The sequence below is a fragment of the Schistocerca cancellata genome, chromosome 7 (genome assembly GCF_023864275.1).
Source record: "Schistocerca cancellata isolate TAMUIC-IGC-003103 chromosome 7, iqSchCanc2.1, whole genome shotgun sequence".
Taxonomy (NCBI): Eukaryota; Metazoa; Arthropoda; class Insecta; order Orthoptera; family Acrididae; genus Schistocerca; species Schistocerca cancellata.
In genome coordinates, this window is record NC_064632.1 from 212,677,679 (window position 1) to 212,700,642 (window position 22,964).

General features: G+C 39.5%; 1 protein-coding gene across 1 annotated transcript in view; it reads right to left on the reverse strand.

Moving 5' to 3' along the window:
• The window catches only part of LOC126092703 (dynein beta chain, ciliary-like), an 863,310-nt gene that overhangs the window by 206,059 nt on the left and 634,287 nt on the right, over positions 1–22,964 (reverse strand). Inside the window, 1 exon segment of the mRNA XM_049908426.1 lies at positions 2,614–2,824. Within this exon segment, the coding sequence (XP_049764383.1) occupies positions 2,614–2,824 (211 nt within the window).

The window sequence follows — 22,964 nt, forward strand, 5'->3', positions numbered from 1 at the left end:
TAAGACAGATACTAACTATAGGCCAATATCACTACTGACAAGCTTTTCAAAAGTTTTAGGGAAACTAATGCATGCCAGGATAGTTAAGCATCTCAGTGAACACAATAGCTTCAGCAAAAGTCAGTTTGGATTTCGGAAAGGTTTGTCAACAGAAGATGCAATATTTGCATTTACTGGCAAACTCTTGGAATCTATCAACAAAAAACTGAAAGCAATTGGCATATTTTGTGACCTAACAAAAGGATTTGACTGTGTAAATCACCAAATTCTTTTACAAAAAGCTGCACATCTCGGTATAAGTGGTGCAGCAGGGAAATGGCTCGACTCATATCTGTCAAACAGAAAACAAAAAGTTGTAGTAGATAGTCAAGATGGTGTCCCAATATCTTCAGAATGGGGTACCATCACATGTGGAGTGCCGCAGGGCTCAGTTCTGGGCCCCCTACTTTTTATTATATTTATAAATGATCTTCCTCTCTCTATGGAATATTGTAGATTCACCATTTTCGCGGATGACACTACACTACTTATTGATAATTCAGAAGATAAGCTTGAGGTAACAGCAAATAAGGTTTTAAATGAAACGGTGAACTGGTTCAACATTAATGGTCTTATTTTAAATTACTGTAAAACAAACTACATTCAGTTCCCCAAAACATCCAAAGATGAGGAAATATTTGTAAAGGTAGGTGAGCAGACAATAAACAGGGTAGATTCCTCAAAATACCTAGGCTTGCATATTGATAGCAAACTGAATTGGTCCAACCACATCGTGGATCTGTGCAAAAGACTAAGTTCAGCAACATATGCATTGCGCATTGTTTCTTCTTATAGGAATATGGAAACCATGAAGTCAGCATATTATGGTTACTTTCATGCAATTATGGCATTTGGAATTATATTTTGGGGAACTCAGCCACTGGCTAAAAAAGTACTGTGTGTACAAAAAAGAGCCATAAGGATCATGTGTGGAGTCCATCCTAGAGCCACATGCAGGAATCTTTTTAAGAAGCTTGAAATACTTACATCCACTGCGCAATATATATTCTCATTGATGTGCTTCATAAGGAAAGAAAAATCCATCTTTAAGCTGAATAGTGCATATCACAGTCACAATACTGGAAGGAAACATGATATACACTATGAACAGCCAAATCTAAGTATGGTGCAGAAAGGAGTCCATTTCAGTGGCTGTAAGATTTTTAATGCCCTCCCTTCAAGAATTAAGTGTTTGAAAGATGATGATCTCCTGTTTAAAAAAACCTTAAGGCAGTTCCTATTGCAAGGATCATTTTATACATTAGAAGAGTTCCTGAACTACAGTGTTTAACATCTCTTGTATTGTAAATTGCAAATATATGCCCAAATTTGTATTTGTAATACCAAATATTTTTATTGTAAACATATATTTTGCAATATTTATTTCTTTGTAACACTTATTATTTTGTAATCTTTATCTCTCTCTAAAATGTATTTTTGTAGTGGGACCTAAGTTACTGTTCACTGATTTTTGTTTTGTAATCTCTATCTATATCTAAAATGTATTTTCTTTGTAGTTGGACCTAAGTTACTGTTTACTGTTTTTGTTTTGTTTTATGTATTACCATAAATTCTGGCCAAAAGCTTGTAAAATTGACACGTTCCATATCCTGTGATACTGTCACAACATGGATCACCGGAACAAGAGATAAATAAATAAAAATAAATAAATAATAAAAGTGGGAAGAGCCACACAATTGTAACAGCAGTGTTGTGTACATCTTTTGTACAATCCTAGGAAAAGTATTTAGTTATTTCACTGAAACATCAAGCTATGAGACATTATAGGTTTGCCAGAATGGAGAGTCCAAGGACAGTACAGGTAAGGGACCATTCCAAATATCAATGACCTACACAACAGAACCAACCAAGCAAATCCCTGTTACTGAGCACTGTCACACCAAATGAGATATGATCAGACCAGTTTTGTGGCACAGGTTCCATAAAGCTTGGGACAGCATAATCAAGGTCTCTGTGGAAATGAGGGCATTGGAAAACCTAATAATCTACAATACATCTTCATACTTACTCTGCAAGCCACCATAGGATGCATGGCAGACCATAAAAGATTCATTTTATAGCAAAGTTTGGGACACATCCAATGTATCATGATTTTATTGGCTGCCTTGTTCAGCAGATGGATGAATCATAAGTCAAAATACTGAAAGAAAAATGAATAATGGAGCCAGGCTTTAACTTGATTAATTGCCTGTAGCAGCAGAATAGTCACTGCAATCTGGAGAAACACTGGTAATGAGTAAAAGAAGATTAAGGTACAGAAACCTCGAGGATTAGAACTTCTCATCCAGATGTGAGGATTGTATATCACCTATGCCAAAATAATATTTGATCACAAACTTATCCATCTGGTTAATCAAAGAGTGTATATTATGTTAATATAGCTACTACTGGTTCAGCCGAGGCCAGAATTCCGGATTAACTGCAACCCAATGCCAATGCTTGGACTAGGGTATGACTGTTGTTGCTTGGCATGAATGCTTAGCTATGTTTACTGCAGATATGTCTTATCATGGAAACACTTTGTGAAAATTAAATTAACTACAGTGACCTCACCATCCTTCCATTCTCTGGTAGCAGGGTTTATTATCCCAAAGAGCTCATCATTAGTGACAGCTTTTGGGTTTAAGTCATTGTAAAACGGCTTCCTCTTCATATTTTGGTACGTCCTGAATAGTGTGCGCCATACCATAGTCTTGCCAGTACCAGCATTCCCAACTATGAAGACTGAGTGTCTTACTTCTAGAAGTTCCTGCAGCTGTACTATCTGGAATCAAATCATTCAATAACACATTAGAGCCCAATAAAAAATATTGTTTACAAAATCTTTTTCTCACATATTTCATTTAGTCATTTAATTTCTGTTGAAAATAACACAGACTTGTTGGAATTGATAATAATACAAAAAATAGACTGTTACAGAGATCACAATGCAGAAATGATTAACTTGTATGCCAAGTATGGATCTTTCACAAATTATAGAGTAGTTAGTAAAATTTTAAAAAAGTACTACGAAAACTGAATAAAACCCTGGACTAATTGCAAAACAAAACAGAAAATTTAAAGAAGCTGAAAAACAAAATGGAGATGTGGAGTAGCAGATAGGCACAACAAAAAGACTGCAAAACAAGTAAGCTTTTAGCAAGAACGCCATCTTATGAATTGGATAAAATACACACACATTCACACAAATGCAACTCTCTCTCTCACACACACACACACACACACATGACCTCTGCCTCTGGCTGCCAAGGTCAGACTGCGAGCAACAGTACATGATGGGAAAAGCAATCTGGGTGGTGTGGGGTAAGGAGGAGGCTGGGGCAGGGAGGGGAGGGAGACAGGAGGATAGGGGTGGAGGATGGTCAAGTGCTGCTTTGGGAGCATACAGGGGCGAGGTGAAGAGAGGGTAGGGCAGCTGGGTGCAGTCAGGAAGTTAGACATTGGGCAGGGTGGAGGAGGGAGGGGGAGGGGACGGTTACTGGAAAATTGGAGAAGTAAAAAGGTTGTGGGTGTGTTGGTGGAACAGGAGCTTGTGCAGTGCTGGAGTGGAAACAGGGAACAGTGGAAGACAGTGACTAACAAAGGTTGAGGCCAGGGGGGTTATGGGAACATGGGATTTATTGCAGGGAGAGTTCCCATCTGCACAATTCAGAAAAGCTGTTGTTGGTGGGAAGGATCCAGATGGCACAGGCTGTGAAGCAGTCACTGACACAAATAACATTTTGCTGGGTGGCAAGCTCAGCAATGGAGTGGTCCAGACATTTCCTGGCCACGGTTTGTCAGCAGCCATTCATGTGGACAGACAGCTTGTTGGTTGTCATGCCCATGTAGACTGCAGCACAGTGGCTTGTAGATCAAATGACTGGTTTCAAAGGTGGCCCTGCCTTTGATGGGACAGACTGGAGTACATGGTGGTGGCAGGACATATAGAAAAGGTCTTTCACCTAGGTCTGTTACAAGGATATGAGCCATGAGGCAAGGGTTTAGAACAGGCGTCGTGTAGGGATGAATGAGGATATTGTGTAGGTTTGGTGGGTGAAGGAATGCCATTGTGGAAAGCATAGGAAGGATAGTGTGTAGGACGCAGGGCATGATAAGAGGAGAATGGGAAGAGGTGGGTGACCAGGAGAGAAAGTATTTGTGATCTGTTTCTGTACAATGTTGGGAAGGTAATTACAGTCTCTGAAGGCTTCAAGTGAGATTCCTGGTATATTTGGAGATGGACTCCTTGTCACTACAGGTGTGATGGCCACAGGTGGCTGGGCAGTATGGAACAGACTTCTTGGTATAGAGTGAGTGGCAACTGTCAAAGGTGAGGTATTGTTGGTGGTTGCTAGGTTTGATATGGACAGAAGCTTTGATGAAGCTTTCTTTGAGGTGTAAGTCAACATCGAGTACAGTGGCAGGTTGCGTTGAGGAGGACCAGGTGAAGTGAATGTGGGAGAAGGTTCTGGAGAAATGTGGATAGGGTGTCCTTGTCATCTTCGATCCCTCCACCACACACCGTTGGGTGGCTTGCGGAGTATAAATGTAAATGTAGATGTAGATGTAGATGTAGATCCAGATCACAAAGGTGTCATCAATGGCAAGGCTACATTTGAAACCAGTCATGTGATCTACAAGCTAAGCTGTAACCATTGCGCTGTGTTTTATGTGGGAAAGGCAACCAAACAGCTATGGTCAGCACAAATGGCCACCGCCACTGAAAAACTGTAGCCAAGAAACTGGTGGATCACATGGTTGCTGGGCACACTTCCCAACACAACATTCTTCATTTTAATGACTGCTTCACAGCATGTGCAATCTCGATCCTTCCTAACACCAGCTTTTCTGAATTGTGCGGGTGGGAACTTTACCTGTAATATATCCTGTGTTACTGTAACCCTCCTGGCCTCAGCCTTTGTTAATTACTGACCTTCACCCTTCCCTGTTTCCACTCCAGCACTTTACAGCCTCCCGTTTCACCAGCACACCCACAGTCTTGTCCATTCACATGATATTAGAGACAAAGAAAATTTTATGCTCCCGACCCACTGCCTCAGACTGTATGCGCAGGGACATCAATACATGGGAATGAAAATTTGTAATAAATTAAAAGGGAACAAGTTGATGCAGATGAATTTAGGTTCACTTAAAAGAAAGCTATATGAGGTATCAACACTGAAGTGTTATTACTCATTGGATGAATTCATGCAGGACAACCTGGAAATTTGAGCTGGATACAATGAATTACACATTCCAAGAAATATCCTTATAGTGTTACTATATATTATAGTGCTATTATTTATTAATGTAAAAATCATTGTAACTGTTTTGTAAATGTTTGACATCTGTCCTGTACGCAAACCAAATGGATTGCAAATGTATGTCATGAAATGAATAGAACACAATTCACAATTCTTTTTACTTCTCTACTTTTCCACTAACAGACCCCCCCCCCCCCCCCCCTCCTCCCTAACCATCATCAAACCTTATGACTGCACCCAGGTGCCTTACCCTCTTTTCACCTCGATGCTGTATGCTCCTGCAAGCAGCACTTTACCATCCCCCACCCGAACCCTGCCCTCCCTTCCCCTCACTGTCCCAGCCTGCTCCTTACCTCCATCATCCAGATTGTTGCAATCATGTGCTGTTACTCACAATCTGTCCTCAGCAGCCAGAGACAGTGGTCATGTGTGGGTGATCTGTATTTGTGTGAATGTGTGTGTGTGTGTATTTTGTGTAATGCAGAAGAAGGCCCCTGGGCCAAAAGCTTATTTGTTTAGCAGTCTTGTTGTTGCGCCTGTCTGTTACACAACACCTACACTATACAGTGACTAGCAATCTATCCTTTTCATAGTATTGTTATTATTTCATCCTGGATTTTCCGTTATTTGAAAAACACAAAAATAAGATTTAAACCAAAAATAGACAACAAATGATAATAATAAGGGTAATTACAGACGACAAAAATGATCAGAACAAATGAAAAGATATTGGGCAGTTTTGAATGAAAACATATTGAAGAACATGACCAGAAAATGACTGAAGCAACTCAATGAGACCTTAAAAGCAGAACAACAGGGTCATAGGAGAAGCCATCCCAATTTGACCCCCATTGAGTCTGACACCAGCCTGATATAATATTGCAAATTCTGCTTCCAAACAGGCTACCACTGGATCTATATGCTGAAAAAGTGAATTAGCCAAGCAGAGAGTAGGCCCTTTTTAGAAACTGCCCTGAAAATTATTTTCCTCAGCTTTGAAGGAATTTCAGTTAGTACACAAGATCTGCAGAACTAATAGCTGCAACATCCTTTGTCTACAAGAGACCCACAGAATGGCCCCTCTCAAAATAAGACCAATACTGTAGGTATGTGGCTAGTAAATAAGACAGTACAGGGAAAATACGCAAGTGCCATTTTTATAAGAGAAAGTTTAGAATTATTAGCAAGTCATACAATTCAGCACAATAATATTGAACTAATAGTTGTGGAACTAGATAACACCAAAATAATCTCTATAGACAGACACCCAGACAAACGTTTTAGCATTAATATTCTTTACCTATCACATACAAGAGATGTGAGTGCACAGTAGTTTTAGGGGATTTTAATTGCCACAGTACACAGTGGGCTCTAGTGAAACTAATTAAGATGGTGAATTACCTGGGCTGGCCTGAGTGGCCGAGCTGTTCTAGGCGCTACAGTCTGGAACCGGGCGACCGCTACGGTTGCAGGTCCGAATCCTGCCTCAGGCATGGATGTGTGTGATGTCCTTAGGTTAGTTAGGTTTAAGTAGTTCTAAGGGACTGATGACCTTAGAAGTCAAGTCCCATAGTGCTCAGAGCCATTTGAACCATCTGACTTACTTGAGCAAAGGGCAGAAAATAGCCAGATGTAACTTATCCATGACCCCAAGCATCCACCATCCTTTAATAGCAGAATGTGGAGAAAGAGTTACAATCCTGATCTGATTTTCATAAGCAAAGATCTCAATACCTTATGTCACAAACAAACTCTGAATTCTATTCTGAGATCACAACACAGACCAATTAAACTGGAAATAAAACCTGCTGTCCAGTCTGTAGAAATACCATTCAGAAGAAGATTTAACTTCAAAAGAGCAAAGTAGGTGGATTTCAGAAATAAACTTGACAAATTACTAAAACTGTCTGAACTGAAGCCAGAGCATTACTATTAAGGAAGCCTCTGTTACGACAATCTCAAGAGGATGCAGGACAGAGTATATACCTGGTTTTACAGAACAAAACAAAGTTGTATACGAAAGGTCTTGTGATCTCTACAATAATAATCCCCTTGCCAAAGAAACAATTAAATCTGGGGAGCAAGAGGAATTACTACCAGCTTTAAGTGACCAGACAGCAGGTATGGTTGAAGACTGTTGAGGGCATGGACATGATGTGCAGTAGTAGACCACGTAAATGTAACAACTAATTAAATACCCAGCCAGCTTTTATTAAATGGCAAATTTGACCAAAAAAAATAAAGCTGCTAGGTCTAGACTGAAGACAAAGAAGAGTAATGTATTGGATGTAGATTTTTCAATGGAAGAACCAAAAGAGGACTTAAGCAATTTGAAAGCAGGAAAAGCTACTAGATTTGATGACAGGAGAAATCAAATAATTAAAAATCTGTCTGAAACTGCCAAAAAGTGGTTACCGATGCTTTTCAGTTGCTGCTGAAAAACTGTCAAAATTCCCAGCATATGGAAAAAGTTGTTTTTGAATGAGGCTCCAGTTTGATATCAATAAAACTGAGTGCATACAAAATTTTCACTATATTTGGCAATTTAAACATTTATCATTTATTACCTTTATGTTCACTGTCATGGAACTTATTTTTTGACAAGACTCTGGCCTGATGTTAGATGAGTCCATCCAAATGTTTCACTATATTTGGCAATTGAAACATTGGTCTATTTATTATTTATTACCTTTACATTCATTGTCATCAATGACTTCCTGGAAACTTCTTGTGTCTAGTCCACTATTTCATCTTCTCTCAAGATTCAGTTGTGAAGGTCTTCCTCATCTTTATCTAGCCTGTTCCAGACATCCTCCATCATTGTAGCTTGAAATTCACACTGAAATCTGAATCTTCTTTTCCTTCCAGACCAAACTCTGTTTCTTTGTTGAACACAATAAATACTGGGTGGTTATAATTAAACTTCCCCTATTTAACATATTATAACATGGAAACTAATTACCGTATGAGTACCAAACGCGGTAGCATTGATGTCAAGGACATGAGGAAGAGAAATAATGCAGAATCAGTTCAACTGAAACAGTTTTAATGTGCTACTACAGTACAACATATCATTACACACCTGTACAATAACTGCTACAAAAGGGGCTTAATATGGCACCCATCAGTGTCCAGAAGACTCTGAAAGCACAGGATTGCATTCTGTACAGCAGAATGAAGCATGTCCATAGGTATGCTTGCTACCTCCCTTGATATGCTGTGCTTCAGATCAGCACATGTGTGAATTTTCCCCTGGTAAACGCTGTCCTTCAGGTAGCCACACAACCAGCAATCACAAGGAGTGAGATCAGGTGATCATGCCTGCCAAGCCTTTGGAAACAATCAGCTGATAGTTCGATCATTTCTAAACTTGTTTCAGAGAAGCATTTGAACTTCACGAGCAATGTGTGGTGGGGCCAGATCTTGCATGAAAACTGTTGAGTGTCTCTCTCCTGTAATGCAGGTATGGTTGTTGAGCACCACACCATAAGGTGACAAGTTCACTGTACAGAGGAATTTCATGCACAGTGACTGAAGGTGAAGATCCCCACACTTGGCAGTTCTGTGTATCCGGCTCACCCGTCACAGAAAAATGAGCTTTAGAAATCCATAGGATGGTCCAGTGCCAGTCCTCACCAACTTCAATCCTTGTGAGAAAGTGGAGAACAAAGTCATGTTGTTGTGCATCCTGTGGTGTAAACTGCTGTATGATATGGATCTTGTATGGATACCACTTGAGAATTGGTTCAAAGTACCTTCAGTACAGTGGATCATGGGATGTTCAACTGTCATGACACAGCATGTGCACTGCCTGATGATCGGGAATTCTGCATAGCATTGTCTGCCATAGCAACAGTGATTTTATCAACCACCTGTGGTGCAACTGGTCCTCAGCCTTTTTCTAGAGTGATGCCCAGTTCTCCATTTGATTTGAACTACTTCATCACACTCTGCACAGCAGGTGGACAAAGAAGACTCTTCCATAATCCTTTCAGCTGGCAATATTCTCAAAGTGCAGCTGTAGCATTACCATTGTTTTCATAATAGAGCTTCACCAATTATGCCCTGATCCTTTTGTCTAAGCTCATGTTGACACATCAACAAGTGCACTGCGACTGGTCCTGTGTGTGAGACTATGAATCACAATGACTGATCATGGCACCTGTTGGCTATCTACATCTACATCTACATTTATACTCCGCAAGCCACCCAACGGTGTGTGTCGGAGGGCACTTTACGTGCCACTGTCATTACCTCCCTTTTCTATTCCAGTAGCGTCCTCTGTTTCAATGCCATCATCATCCCGGAGTGTCTGGATATGCTGTTTCGAGCCACTTACTGATTTAAAGTAAGACCAGAACTTCCTAGGATTTTCTGTCAAGTCGGTACATAGAATTTTACTTTCGAATTCACTGAACGCTTCACGCATAGCCCTCCTTACGCTAACTTTGACATCGTTTAGGTTCTGTTTGTCTGAGAGGTTTTGGCTGCGTTTAAACTTGGAGTGAAGCTCTCTTTGCTTTTGCAGTAGTTTCCTAACTTTGTTGTTGAACCACGGTGGGTTTTTCCCATCCCTCACAGTTTTACTCGGCACGTACCTGTCTAAAACGCATTTTACAATTTCCTTAAACTTTTTCCATAAACACTCAACATTGTCAGTGTCGGAACAGAAATTTTCGTTTTGATCTGTTAGGTAGCCTGAAATCTGCCTTCTATTACTCTTGCTAAACAGATAAACCTTCCTCCCTTTTTTTATATTCCTATTAACTTCCATATTCAGGGATGCTGCAATGGCCTTATGATCACTGATTCCCTGTTCTGCACTTACAGAGTCGAAAAGTTCGGATCTGTTTGTTATTAGTAGGTCCAAGATGTTGTGGTGTCACCGCCAGACACCACACTTGCTAGGTGGTAGCCTTTAAATCGGCCATGGTCCGTTAGTATACGTTGGACCCACGTGTCGCCACTATCAGTGATTGCAGACCGAGTGCCGCCACACGGCAGGTCTAGAGAGACTTCCTAGCACTCGCCCCAGTTGTACAGCCGACTTTGCTAGCGATGGTTCACTGACAAATTATGCTCTCATTTGCCGAGACAATAGTTAGCATAGCCTTCAGCTACGTCATTGGCTACGACCTAGCAAGGCGCTATTACCAGTTACTATTGATGCTGTAAAACATGTACCGTCAAGAGCGATGTTCACCTATTATGGATTAAAGTTAAGTATTCTACCAGTTACCTCCTTTTTTCTGAAGTCTAAAATCCGTGTCCTGTTCCAGACCTCACGCCAGCCTGCGTGAGCTTAAACATGTGCCTTTCGGCTTCCTGTCATAGTGGATTGGCTGTCTTGCCAATCCACAACAGATGTTATCTCCACGAGTCAGTTCTCTGTTTAATTGCTCAAGGTAATTTTCGGATAGTGCACTCAGTATAATGTCACTTGATGCTCTATAGTTGGAATTGAATGGTAGTGCTGTGACACATTGAAATCATGCACCCCATACTCTGGACATCAATACTACTAAGTTTGGTATTCGTATGGTAATTAGTTTCTGTGTTATAACATGTTAAATAGGGAAAGTTTAATTATAATCACCCAATATATAAATAAATGTCATGTGACTTACAACCTTTCTAGTTGATGTCACACCAATCCCTTGCAAGATAACTATGTTGCACAAAATATTATTCTGTTGTTTAGAAGGTTGTAGTTACAGCTTTGTTCCAGATGCTGTCCTAGTTGAAATGGAACTCTCAAAATTTTTAGCTTTAAATTTCATTAGAGCCTGTTTGACTATATTGTCTTCAACAAACATCTTCAGCATAGAAGAAAATCATGCATTCACAAAGTTTTATGTCTACAAAGACACTTACAAGTAAGGAGCACTCCTTGATCCATGGGCTGGATCAGCAAATTGGAGTTTGAAGGAAGAAATATATGCTACAGCGTGACAGAATTTCTGAACACACTGCTGTCTTTGCTGTCTGATCAACATAAGGTAAATATTCATTTATAAAACATATTTAATGAGTTTTCACCAATTACAATTTGGGAAATTATTACAAAGTGTTTACTTTTCACATTTCATGCGGCAGAACTGGGAATCACAGCAATATGGCCTCACACATTTTGTTGAAGAGCAAACCATTGCCATGCCGGTCATAGCAAAACACGTATCCAACAGCATACAACCACAAGAAGATGCTGCCATTTTGTTCTCATTTTATAATTGTAAAACAGAGGAGAAAACCTGACCAATATTAATGTTTATAATAAACAGTTTCATTTTGTATCTGGTGCTAAAAGTTTGTCCGACTTGTAGCTTATCAAAAAATCCATGTACTGTTGATCATGACAACAACACATTTGTTAACAGTTCTCAATAATTTAATTATAATACAAATTACATGTTTATAATATTTTTACACCTTTTATCTCCACAGATTTTGAAAAATACCCCATCCTTCTGGAAGGACTTCAGTGATGTATGCATGCATTTAACACAATGCCACTATTTAAGCATCAAATTAGTACTATTTTAGTGTTTTGTATGGAACAATATGGAAAAATAAACATGAAGTGGTATGCTACATTCGATGGATGCACTGTGTCGCAGATTTTTTCTGGCACTAGCAACAATGAAGTCATTTCTTCTTTCTTGAAACAGTATCTAGCGCAAATCTGTGACATAATGTTTAAGCTTGCCATATATAGAATCATGTTTCACAGTTTTAGATGGCCTCTGCTTTGCACAGCATCATGGCAGTTTGACTCCAAAACTGCAATGAAGATTCTTTGATGAAATGCCATGTGGTCAAATTCACAACCATACTCCCTGTAGAGTTCCCTGCTTTGTGCCAGCTACATCAACAAAATGCGCAATCATAGGGAAGTAGCCTACTATATCTCACTCCTGATAGATACTTTATAGAGTGAATATTTTGGTCAGATTAGATTAGTACTTGTTTCATAGATCATGAATACAACACTTCGTAATGATGTGGAAAGTGTCAGGTTAATAAACGGTGTCTATACAAGATATTACGTTACATAAAATATTACATGACACTTAATATTTTTAAGTTTTTTTGTTTTTTTTTTGGGGATTGGGGGGGGGGGGTTGGGGAAATTACCCACTTACCATATCCAAAAATTCAACTAATGAGTAGAAGGAGTTGCCATTAAGAAACTCTTTTAATATCCTTTTAAATGCTATAAGGCTATCTGTCAGACTTTTGATGCTGTTAGGTAAATGACCAAAGACTTTTGTGGCAGCATAATTTACCCCCTTATGTGCCAAAGTTGGATTTAACCTTGAGTAGTGAAGATCATCCTTTCTCCTTGTGTTGTAGCCATGTACACTGCTATTACTTTTGAATTCATTCAGATTGTTAATAACAAATTTCATAAGTGAATAAATATATTGAGAGGCTACAGTGAAGATCTCTAGCTCTTTAAATAAGTTTCTGCAGGATGATCTTGGATGAGCTCCAGCAATTATTCTGATTACATGCTTTTGTGCAATGAACACTCTTTTACTCAATGATGAGTCACCCCAGGATACAATGTCATACGAAACCAGAGGTTCCTTGTACACCTCATCCCAGTCTACACCTCATCCCAGTCTAACTGCTAAAGATTTTCTCTCAAATTTCTAATTGTTGAGTCATTAATAGAATGCACAACTTTGGAGGGTAGTTTTGAATTACTGGATGGAGCCATGTCATATGAACTGAGGTTCCTTGTACACCTCATCCCAGTCTAACTGCTGAAGATTTTCTCTCAATTTTCTAATTGTTGAGTCATTAATTGAATGCACAACTTTGGAGGGTAGTTTTGAATTACTGGATGGAGCCATGTCATATACTGTAACTAGCTGAGCACCATAATCAGAAAGGCCATTCTCAACAGGACAAGAATTTATGTTTTTAAACTTATCTTGGTCTATAAAATTGTTATCTATCAATGCGCTGCTGTCTTTTACTACCTGAGTAGGCAAATTAATGACAGATGTCAAATTGAAAGAACTGAACAAGACTTCCAGGTCATTCTTCTTATTACCCTCTTTTAGTGAATCAACACTGAGGTCCCCACAAATAATAATTTGCTTTCCCCTATCTGACAGATAGCACAACATTGCATCCAAGTTTTCCAGGAATAAATGAAAGTTTCCTGAAGGGGATCTATATACTGTTACAATTATAAAAGAGCCCTCCTTCAGTTTAAGTTGAAAGGCACATGCTTCTATATGTTGCTCTAGACAAAGCTTTTTTGTATCTAAGCTTTTTACACAGTGATAACTTTTGACACATATGGCAACTCCATCTCTCACCTTATTCTCTCTACTCATATGTGCAGCTAGTTTATAACCACTGATATTTACCTTTTCCATATCAGACACAATGTGATGCTCAAACAGGCATAGTATATCTATTAAATTATCAGATTCAATGTCATCTAAACAAACCAGGAGCTCATCTACTTTATTCTTCAATCCCAGAATATTTTGGTGAAAAATGGTAACATTATTTTTTACTTTACTTATGTGAGAATCTATTTTTCTTTAATCCACCAATATTTTTGTTAAATATGGTAACATTATTATTTACTTTCCTATTGTGAGAATCTTGTGAGTTTTGAACCTCTTTAGCACCTGCCTGCCTGAACTTCTCATTGGACACTGATATTAGTCTAAAAAAGAGGTACATCCATGAGTACTATTGTCCCCCCTTATGGATTTCGCTAACAACCCTGCCAGTTTACCCTTCCCATTCCTATTGAGGTGTAGGCCATGCCTTGTGAAATCCCCCCTATCAATAGCCTTGACAGGAACCAATCCAATGTCTGACACAGTGGCCGCCCTATGCAAGTGATCTAACTCCATATTTACCTTCCTGACAGAGCGGTTCAGCTGGGGCTGATCTTGCCACATGAAAGCAGGCAGCAGCCCAACATTGGTATCAGTCATTGCAGAGGCTATTTGCACAAATCACACTAAATACTGTAGCCCTGATCTGTATCAATACTGTTTCCCACTCCACCCATTATCATCACATGACCCTGCTTTAAGAAACCCTTGCACTAGGAACCTATATCCTCTACCACCTGGCTAAGACATGCACTTGGCTTGAAAAAGTTTGTGACCTGGTACCTGTCACCTAATTTTTCCTGCAAAATCTGGCCCACACCTCTTCCATGGCTGCTACCTAGCAACAGAACTTTCCTCTTACTTTCTAATTTTTTGAAACAGTTGGTTTCCTAGTGAGATTCTGTTGCATCTTAACTACATCTACTTCTACTGGAGCCTCTTCCTTACTTAACAAATCTATTGGTTGTGCCAATTGGGAAAGTGTCAGACACTGTCCTCTTTCTGTGGCCCCTGTTCCCAGCTACCACTTCCCACCACTGTTTACCCTCCTCCCCCTTAATCTCTTCAGTTCCTCCCTCGCTCTGTCCAAATCAGCCTGAAGGGCTCTAATTTTCTCGTCCTGGTCAGCTATAACCCTGTAATATCTCTTTATATTCTACTAATTATCCCTGCACAATTCAATGAGTGAATTATGTTTCCTACTTGACCATCTGCATACTCGCGGAATCGATGCGCAAAGCAGTACAGTACTATTGCTATTCCATGAGAGCATAATTACTCTTTGTGATATCCTCTCTCTGGTTTGTTGAGGGGACTTCTAGGATCTTCTCCATGCCGAATAGCCGCATTGAATAATTGTAATTTTGCTTTCGAGATTACCGGAAGAAAGAGATTGGAAATATATTGTATGCTAATCAAGAGAATATATACTGAGCATTTACATCAAAGGCCTGTAAGGAATTTCATTATATATGTATTCTCTAATTGGAAATTTGCACAGAGGTGTCGTTTTGTTGGTAATCAGAAAGGAACTTCTGATGAATTGGAAACGAACTTGCAATTATTAGATCCAAGAGCTCCATTATTTCATCGGATAACTAAACTCTATCGAAGCAAACTTTCCACTTGATCTGAGGTTTCTCAACTGACTATGCAATGCAAGAAAACCAAGACGTCTTATTTACGCAGGATTGCAGATTGCTTCAAATCATCGAGACTGCCGACAAGGAGAGTCATCGTCCGATTCTGATTAAACAAGTAAAGCTTAATTATAACTTTCTTGAGCGACTGCGATGACTGTGATATGGCTGCTTATGAATGAGATCATTAATAAAATACTAATAACTAACTTTCCTCCTCACCAGCAACCAGTATAAAACACAATAATTAATTAAAATTATAATCCTATCTCTTGAGCAAACCCTGCAAAAGAATGAAGAGTCTCATTTGCTTCCCCAATTCCCACGCCGCTACAATTTCCCCAATGAAACCATCTGTCACAACAGCTGCACAAAACCCCTGAACTAACTTTCCTACTGCAGCTCACACACTTAGTATCCGTGGTAGTTTAGAAATTAGTTAAGAGATTTACTAAGTGATAACGATAATATATTAAATACAGATGCAAAGGGACACTAAATGTGTTTTGGAAACTAATATGTAAGTAAACTATTACCAAATGCACTTAAATTTGTGGTATAACACTAAATATACATGATCAAAAATTAGGCCTAAACAGCCATATGTAACCAAAATGAACTTTTTGCAATTACTGGAAGAATACTCAAATAAAAGAAAAACCTTTAATGGCAAGCTTGAAGACCATACTAATGAACTATTTAATTAGTTAATCTATACCAAATGCACTTAAGATTGTGTTATAACGCTAAGTATGCACACACTATCAACTCCACCAGTGAACGTGTAGAGACAAATGACTATCTCATTACTCTATGATTTGGATTTATAGTATCAAATTTTATTGGCGCTGTTGCCATTCCATGAATCCACTAATATATTGGCTGAACTGTTAGATCTGAAGTCAAGTGTCTCTTCAGGTTTCTTTTCCAGTTCACTTCCCTCACTTTTCAGAGTTATTTACTTCTTACATAGCTTATAAAGTAAATGGTTATAATAGAAGGAAACATTCCACGAAGGAAAAATATACTTAAAAACAAAGATGATGTGACTTACCAAATGAAAGTGCTGGCAGGTCGACAGACACACAAACGAACACAAACATACACACAAAATTCAAGCTTTCGCAACAAACTGTTGCCTCATCAGGAAAGAGGGAAGGAGAGGGAAAGACGAAAGGATGTGGGTTTTAAGGGAGAGGGTAAGGAGTCATTCCAGTCCCGGGAGCGGAAAGACTTACCTTAGGGGGAAAAAAGGACGGGTATACACTCGCACACACACACACATATCAATCTACACATATACAGACACAAGCAGACATATTTAAAGACAAAGAGTTTGGGCAGAGATGTCAGTCGAGGCAGAAGTGCAGAGGCAAAGATGTTTTTGAATGACAGGTGAGGTATGAGTGGCGGCAACTTGAAATTAGCGGAGATTGAGGCCTGGTGGATAACGGGAAGAGAGGATATATTGAAGAGCAAGTTCCCATCTCCGGAGTTCGGATAGGTTGGTGTTAGTAGGAAGTATCCAGATAACCCGGACGGTGTAACACTGCGCCAAGATGTGCTGGTCGTGCACCAAGGCATGTTTAGCCACAGGGTGATCCTCATTACCAACAAACACTGTCTGCCTGTGTCCATTCATGCGAATGGACAGTTTGTTGCTGGTCATTCCCACATAGAATGCATCACAGTGTAGGCAGGTCAGTTGGTAGATCACGTGGGTGCTTTCATACGTGGCTCTGCCTTTGATCGTGTACACCTTCCGGGTTACAGGACTGGAGTAGGTGGTGGTGGGAGGGTGCATGGGACTTGTATTACACCGGGGGCGGTTACAAGGGTAGGAGCCAGAGGGTAGGGAAGGTGGTTTGGGGATTTCATAGGGATGAACTAAGAGGTTACGAAGGTTAGGTGGACGGCGGAAAGACACTCTTGGTGGAGTGGGGAGGATTTCATGAAGGATGGATCTCATTTCAGGGCAGGATTTGAGGAAGTCGTATCCCTGCTGGAGAGCCACATTCAGAATCTGATCCAGTCCCGGAAAGTATCCTGTCACAAGTGGGGCACTTTTGTGGTTCTTCTGTGGGAGGTTCTGGGTTTGAGAGGATGAGGAAGTGGCTCTGGTTATTTGCTTCTGTACCAGGTCAGGAGGGTAGTTGCGGGATGCGAAAGCTGTTGTCAGGTTGTTGGTGTAATGCTTCAGGGATTCCGGACTGGAGCAGATTCGTTTGCCACGAAGACCTAGGCTGTAGGGAAGGGACCGTTTGATGTGGAATGGGTGGCAGCTGTCGTAATGGAGGTACTGTTGCTTGTTGGTGGGTTTGATGTGGACGGACGTGTGAAGCTGGCCATTGGACAGGTGAAGGTCAACATCAAGGAAAGTGGCATGGGATTTGGAGTAGGACCAGGTGAATCTGATGGAACCAAAGGAGTTGAGGTTGGAGAGGAAATTCTGGAGTTCTTCTTCACTGTGAGTCCAGATCATGAAGATGTCATCAATAAATCTGTACCAAACTTTGGGTTGGCAGGCCTGGGTAACCAAGAAGGCTTCCTCTAAGCGACCCATGAATAGGTTGGCGTACGAGGGGGCCATCCTGGTACCCATGGCTGTTCCCTTTAGTTGTTGGAATGTCTGGTTTTCAAAAGTGAAGAAGTTGTGGGTCAGGATGAAGCTGGCTAAGGTAATGAGGAAAGAGGTTTTAGGTAGGCCTTGGTGCACGACCAGCACATCTTGGCGCAGTGTTACACCGTCCGGGTTATCTGGATACTTCCTACTAACACCAACCTATCCGAACTCCGGAGATGGGAACTTGCTCTTCAATATATCCTCTCTTCCCGTTATCCACCAGGCCTCAATCTCCGCTAATTTCAAGTTGCCGCCACTCATACCTCACCTGTCATTCAACAACATCTTTGCCTCTGCACTTCTGCCTCGACTGACATCTCTGCCCAAACTCTTTGTCTTTAAATATGTCTGCTTGTGTCTGTATATGTGTGGATTGATATGTGTGTGTGTGCGAGTGTATACCCGTCCTTTTTTCCCCCTAAGGTAAGTCTTTCCGCTCCCGGGACTGGAATGACTCCTTACCCTCTCCCTTAAAACCCACATCCTTTTGTCTTTCCCTCTCCTTCCCTCTTTCCTGATGAGGCAACAGTTTGTTGCGAAAGCTTGAATTTTGTGTGTATGTTTGTGTTCGTTTGTGTGTCTGTCGACCTGCCAGCACTTTCATTTGGTAAGTCACATCATCTTTGTTTTTAAGTATATTTATAAAGTAACTGTTTACAGACAGGATTTCTATTTGGATAGTTACAAAACAACAGTAACATAAATTTGGGTTCTCAGTCCCGATATAGCAAATAATGGAAATTCACACAACCTGACTAATGATAAATATGATTATATACATTTTTGTGACATGTAGCAGTAGGGTATGCTTTTGTTGCTAAAATATAGCACAAGCAGCCCTCATCAAGAAAACATTGTACCATATCTAATTTTTTTTTTTTTTGCATAAAGCTAATTTTCTTCCAGCACGATATTCTGACTCAGAAAGTTACTGATGTTACTTCAGACACATAAGTGCCCATGTTATTCTTTACTGTATTAATTTGACATTCTGAGAGAATATGTGAACAGTTATTTCTCTAATAGATATATGTATGGAGAAGTTATAGTTAGTTGCCATCTAGAAGGTCAGGCAGATAATCCATTTTCAGCAAACCATTGCTGTCTCCACAATGATAGCTAAATGATGTATAAACAATAGTGTGGGTCAGTTGGATGAAGTGTAATGAAGTGTATACTAATGCCATCTGTTGGAAGGTAGAATAAAGAAGTAGGAGAAGTTTTAAGCTCCTCTGCAAAAGTCCTTCTTGAAGGGCAACAACCATATCAGGTTCACAGGGAAAGATTTAATGCCTAAATGGTTTCCAAGGTTGAAAATCATTAAAAAGTTTATTTAAAATAGCACAAGAAAGGATATGCAAGTACTGAATATTTCAAGGATTATGAAAAATAATGCAATGAAAAACTGAAACTTAACAATATCTCAAGTAAGTGGGAAAGATCATTTCTGGTTAATGTTACAGTAACTGGAAAAGCAAGTTATTTAGATCTTTATCCTTTGTCATTGTGCAAAATGAAACAATATCTCAATGCTAATAACAAATGTTCCTGGGTAGAATTTGCAAACAAATAGAGAATATATATGAAATATTATGTACACACTACCTAAGCACACAGTCACATAACAAAGAGGTGTATCATGGTATTAATTAATCAGTCCATCATCACTACACAGATCAAGGGATGAGGAGGAACATCGTCTAAAATCAATATACATCTTCAGGTTTTAGTTTAATTTCTGAATTTGGAATTCATGTTTTGGACTGTGGAGAAAATGACTGCTTAAAATTTTTGCCTCTGTGTGTGCTGTAAATGTTCTAATCCTGTCTTCACAGTCCCTATGGGAACGATACACAGGAGGTTGTGTTATATTCACAGATTCCTCACTTAATACTAGTTCTGCAAGCTTCGTCAGTTGGCTTTCATGGAATAGTTTGACATCTCATCTACAAGCGTCTGCCAGCTCAAGTATTTTCATCATCTCTGTGACGATCTCCATGGAACATTCTTAATTGTCTTTTTCATGTACATTCAATATCTCATTTGTCCAATTTGGTATGAGCCCCACTTACTTGACCGATATTCTAGGGTGCGTTGCATCTACTTAGTAGATTGACTGTGTTTTACTAGTTTCCTACCCAGCAACCAAATACTGTCATCTACTTTACATATAAATGAGCCTATGTAATCATTTTAATTCATATTCCTTAAATTATAGGTTGATTCTTTCAGAGAAGAAGATAGCAACCAGCCACTATTGACAAGTTATTTATTCACATAAATAGCACTGTAACTGGTTACAAGCCAACAGGCTCATCTTCAGACAGCTGTTCACATAAAGGTTTTGGCTCTTTATTCACCCTTGTGATGAAAAATGGTCGTGTGCTAAAGTAAAAATAATGATATTAGAAATAACTTATTTAAATATAACTATTCTGATGTAAATAAATAGCATTATCAATAGTGGCTAACTGCTGCCTTTTTCTTTGAAGGAATCAGCCTGTATTTTGTACAAAGTGATGGTTTCAAAATGTCAGTTTTTGACAAAATAGCATTCCTACAAACTGTTACACATAGGTATTTGTATGAGTTGACTGATTTCATTTGTTACTCATTGATACTGTTGTGACTGGACACATTTCTTTAATACCATGAAGAGCACACTTTCACATTTCTGGACATGTAAAGCAAGTTCCCCATATTTGCACTGTTTGAAATCTTACTGAAAGCTGACTGACTATTTATGCAGCTTTTTTCAGGCAGTACATTACTGTAGATAATTGCATCACATGCAAAAAGTCTTAGGTCACTATTAATATTGTCTGCCACATCATTACATACAACATCAACAACAAGAGTACCACAACACTTAATAGCCTACTATGCCTTTCCTGTCAAGAAATTCTCAGTCTAGTTACAAATTTTGTTTAATACCCTATATGGTTACCTTTCATTAAAAATTGATGGTGTGGTAATGAGCCAAATGCTTTTTGGAATTCAAAACCACTGCATTTATCTGACTGCTCCAAGGGTTTCAAGAATGTTATGTAGTAAGCAAACATGTGAGTTCGGTTTCTCATGGGAGTCGGCAGCATGGTGGAGGTAGTTTCGTTCGAGATACCTCATTATGTTTTAGGTCTGAATATGTTCTAATATTCTACAACAGAAAGATGTCAAAGATAATGGTGGATCACTTCTGCAGTCCTTCTTGTTGATATTTGTGAACCATGCTTTCTTCCACCTATTGGGCACAATTTTTGTTCAAAGTACATACAGTTAAAAAAGGTACCAGGTCAGATGCATTTTCTGTTTAGAATCTGATAGGTATTCTGTTCAAGACAAATGGTCCCAGGAGCTCTGTTGAATTTTAGCAATTTCAGCTGTTTCTCAATGCTGCTGACACTAATATTTGCACTGCTCATCTCTGTAATGGTGTGATATTGGTTGGTTGGTTTCGGATATAAAGGGACAAAACTACAGGGTCATCAGTTCTTTTTGCCTGACACAAACAAGGCTCAAGGTAAAATAGCACTCAAATTTAATTTGTGGAGGAAAAAAGGGGTAAAAGGAATGGGGACCACAAAAAAGTGGTGGTGGTGGGGGGGACATACACCACAAGGAAAAGTAGAGAAAGGTATTAAAACAATAGAGCAAATCGTCTGAGCTGGCTGACCAAAGAATAAAAAAGGTTGAGCCAGCCATTCTGAGACACACAAAAATGACCAGCAAAAAGGCAAGGCGAGATGAACACACTTAGGGAAAAGATGAACAACAAGACAAATAAAATGCACAAAAATGATGACAGAGAGCAAAATCGGAGGGAGGGTGGAGGCCTCAGAGAGAAGGCCAAATGCCCACCCTTAGATGGTATGACAAAAACCCCTCTCATAAATAAATCATAAAATTAAATCTGCTGTTGAGGCATTGTCACTGAACACCATAGGCAGGGAGCTGGAAAGGTTAAAAGTTCGCTGCAGAGCAGCTAAAATTGGGCAGTCCAACAAGATGTGGTCGACAGTCATAGGGGAGCCACAGCGACACCAAGGTGGTTCCTTGTGATGGAGAAGGTGAGCATGTGTCAGCAACGTATGGCCAATGCATAGCCAGCAAAGGACAACAGATTCCCTACGAGTGGCTCACATGGATGACCGTCACAAATTTGTTGTCTCCTTGATAACACAGAGTTTATTTGGTGAACTGAGGATGCACCATTCAGTATGGTGTCAGAATTAAACTAGGATAATACTCATGCATTTCTGTTATTGCTTTCCTACATTCACTTAGAATTCTTATGTCACACGTGAGTGACTGGACAGCAACTTTGGTGCCACTGGCTGTCTTTACAGATGTGACTGGATTTTGTGAGAGAGATCACAATAACATTCTGTTTCAGTAGTCACTGAAGGTTCACACACTGCCCTTTTCGCAGCAAGACACATTTCATTTAGCATTTCTGTATCTATACTCCTACGCTTTACTTTACCCCCATCGTGAAGTAGTCACTAATTATTAAGTAACAAATTTTGTTACAGACTGTACACCATGGAGTGTTCTCAGATCATGAACTGTTTTACTAGGTACTCATGTATCCAGTGCTTGGACACCTGTTTTTCTAAACTGTTGTCACAGTCCTCTACATGCTTCTGCAAAGAACTCAACATATCAAATTTCTCATTGAGATATGACACTACTGCCTCTTAATCTGGTTACTCTTTTGACTTGTTTTCATTGCCATTTATACTTTGGTATTCATTGTTGCAACAACGGCCTCTTGGTCATTTATACCAGTTTCAATGTTGACATTCTCAAAGAGGTAGGCCTTATTTATTGCCATTAAGCCTAATATAAAACGGTAATTTGAAAAGTTCTTGGAATGCAACAGAAATAACTTACCTCACTGAAACTTTTTTCCTCCCAATTTAGTCTCCCTGTACATAAATGCATTTGGTCTAGTGATGTTTCAAAACCTTGATCCCACCTTGAAAATTAGATTCCTCCAGGCCTGCAGAAATATCCATCAACTTTG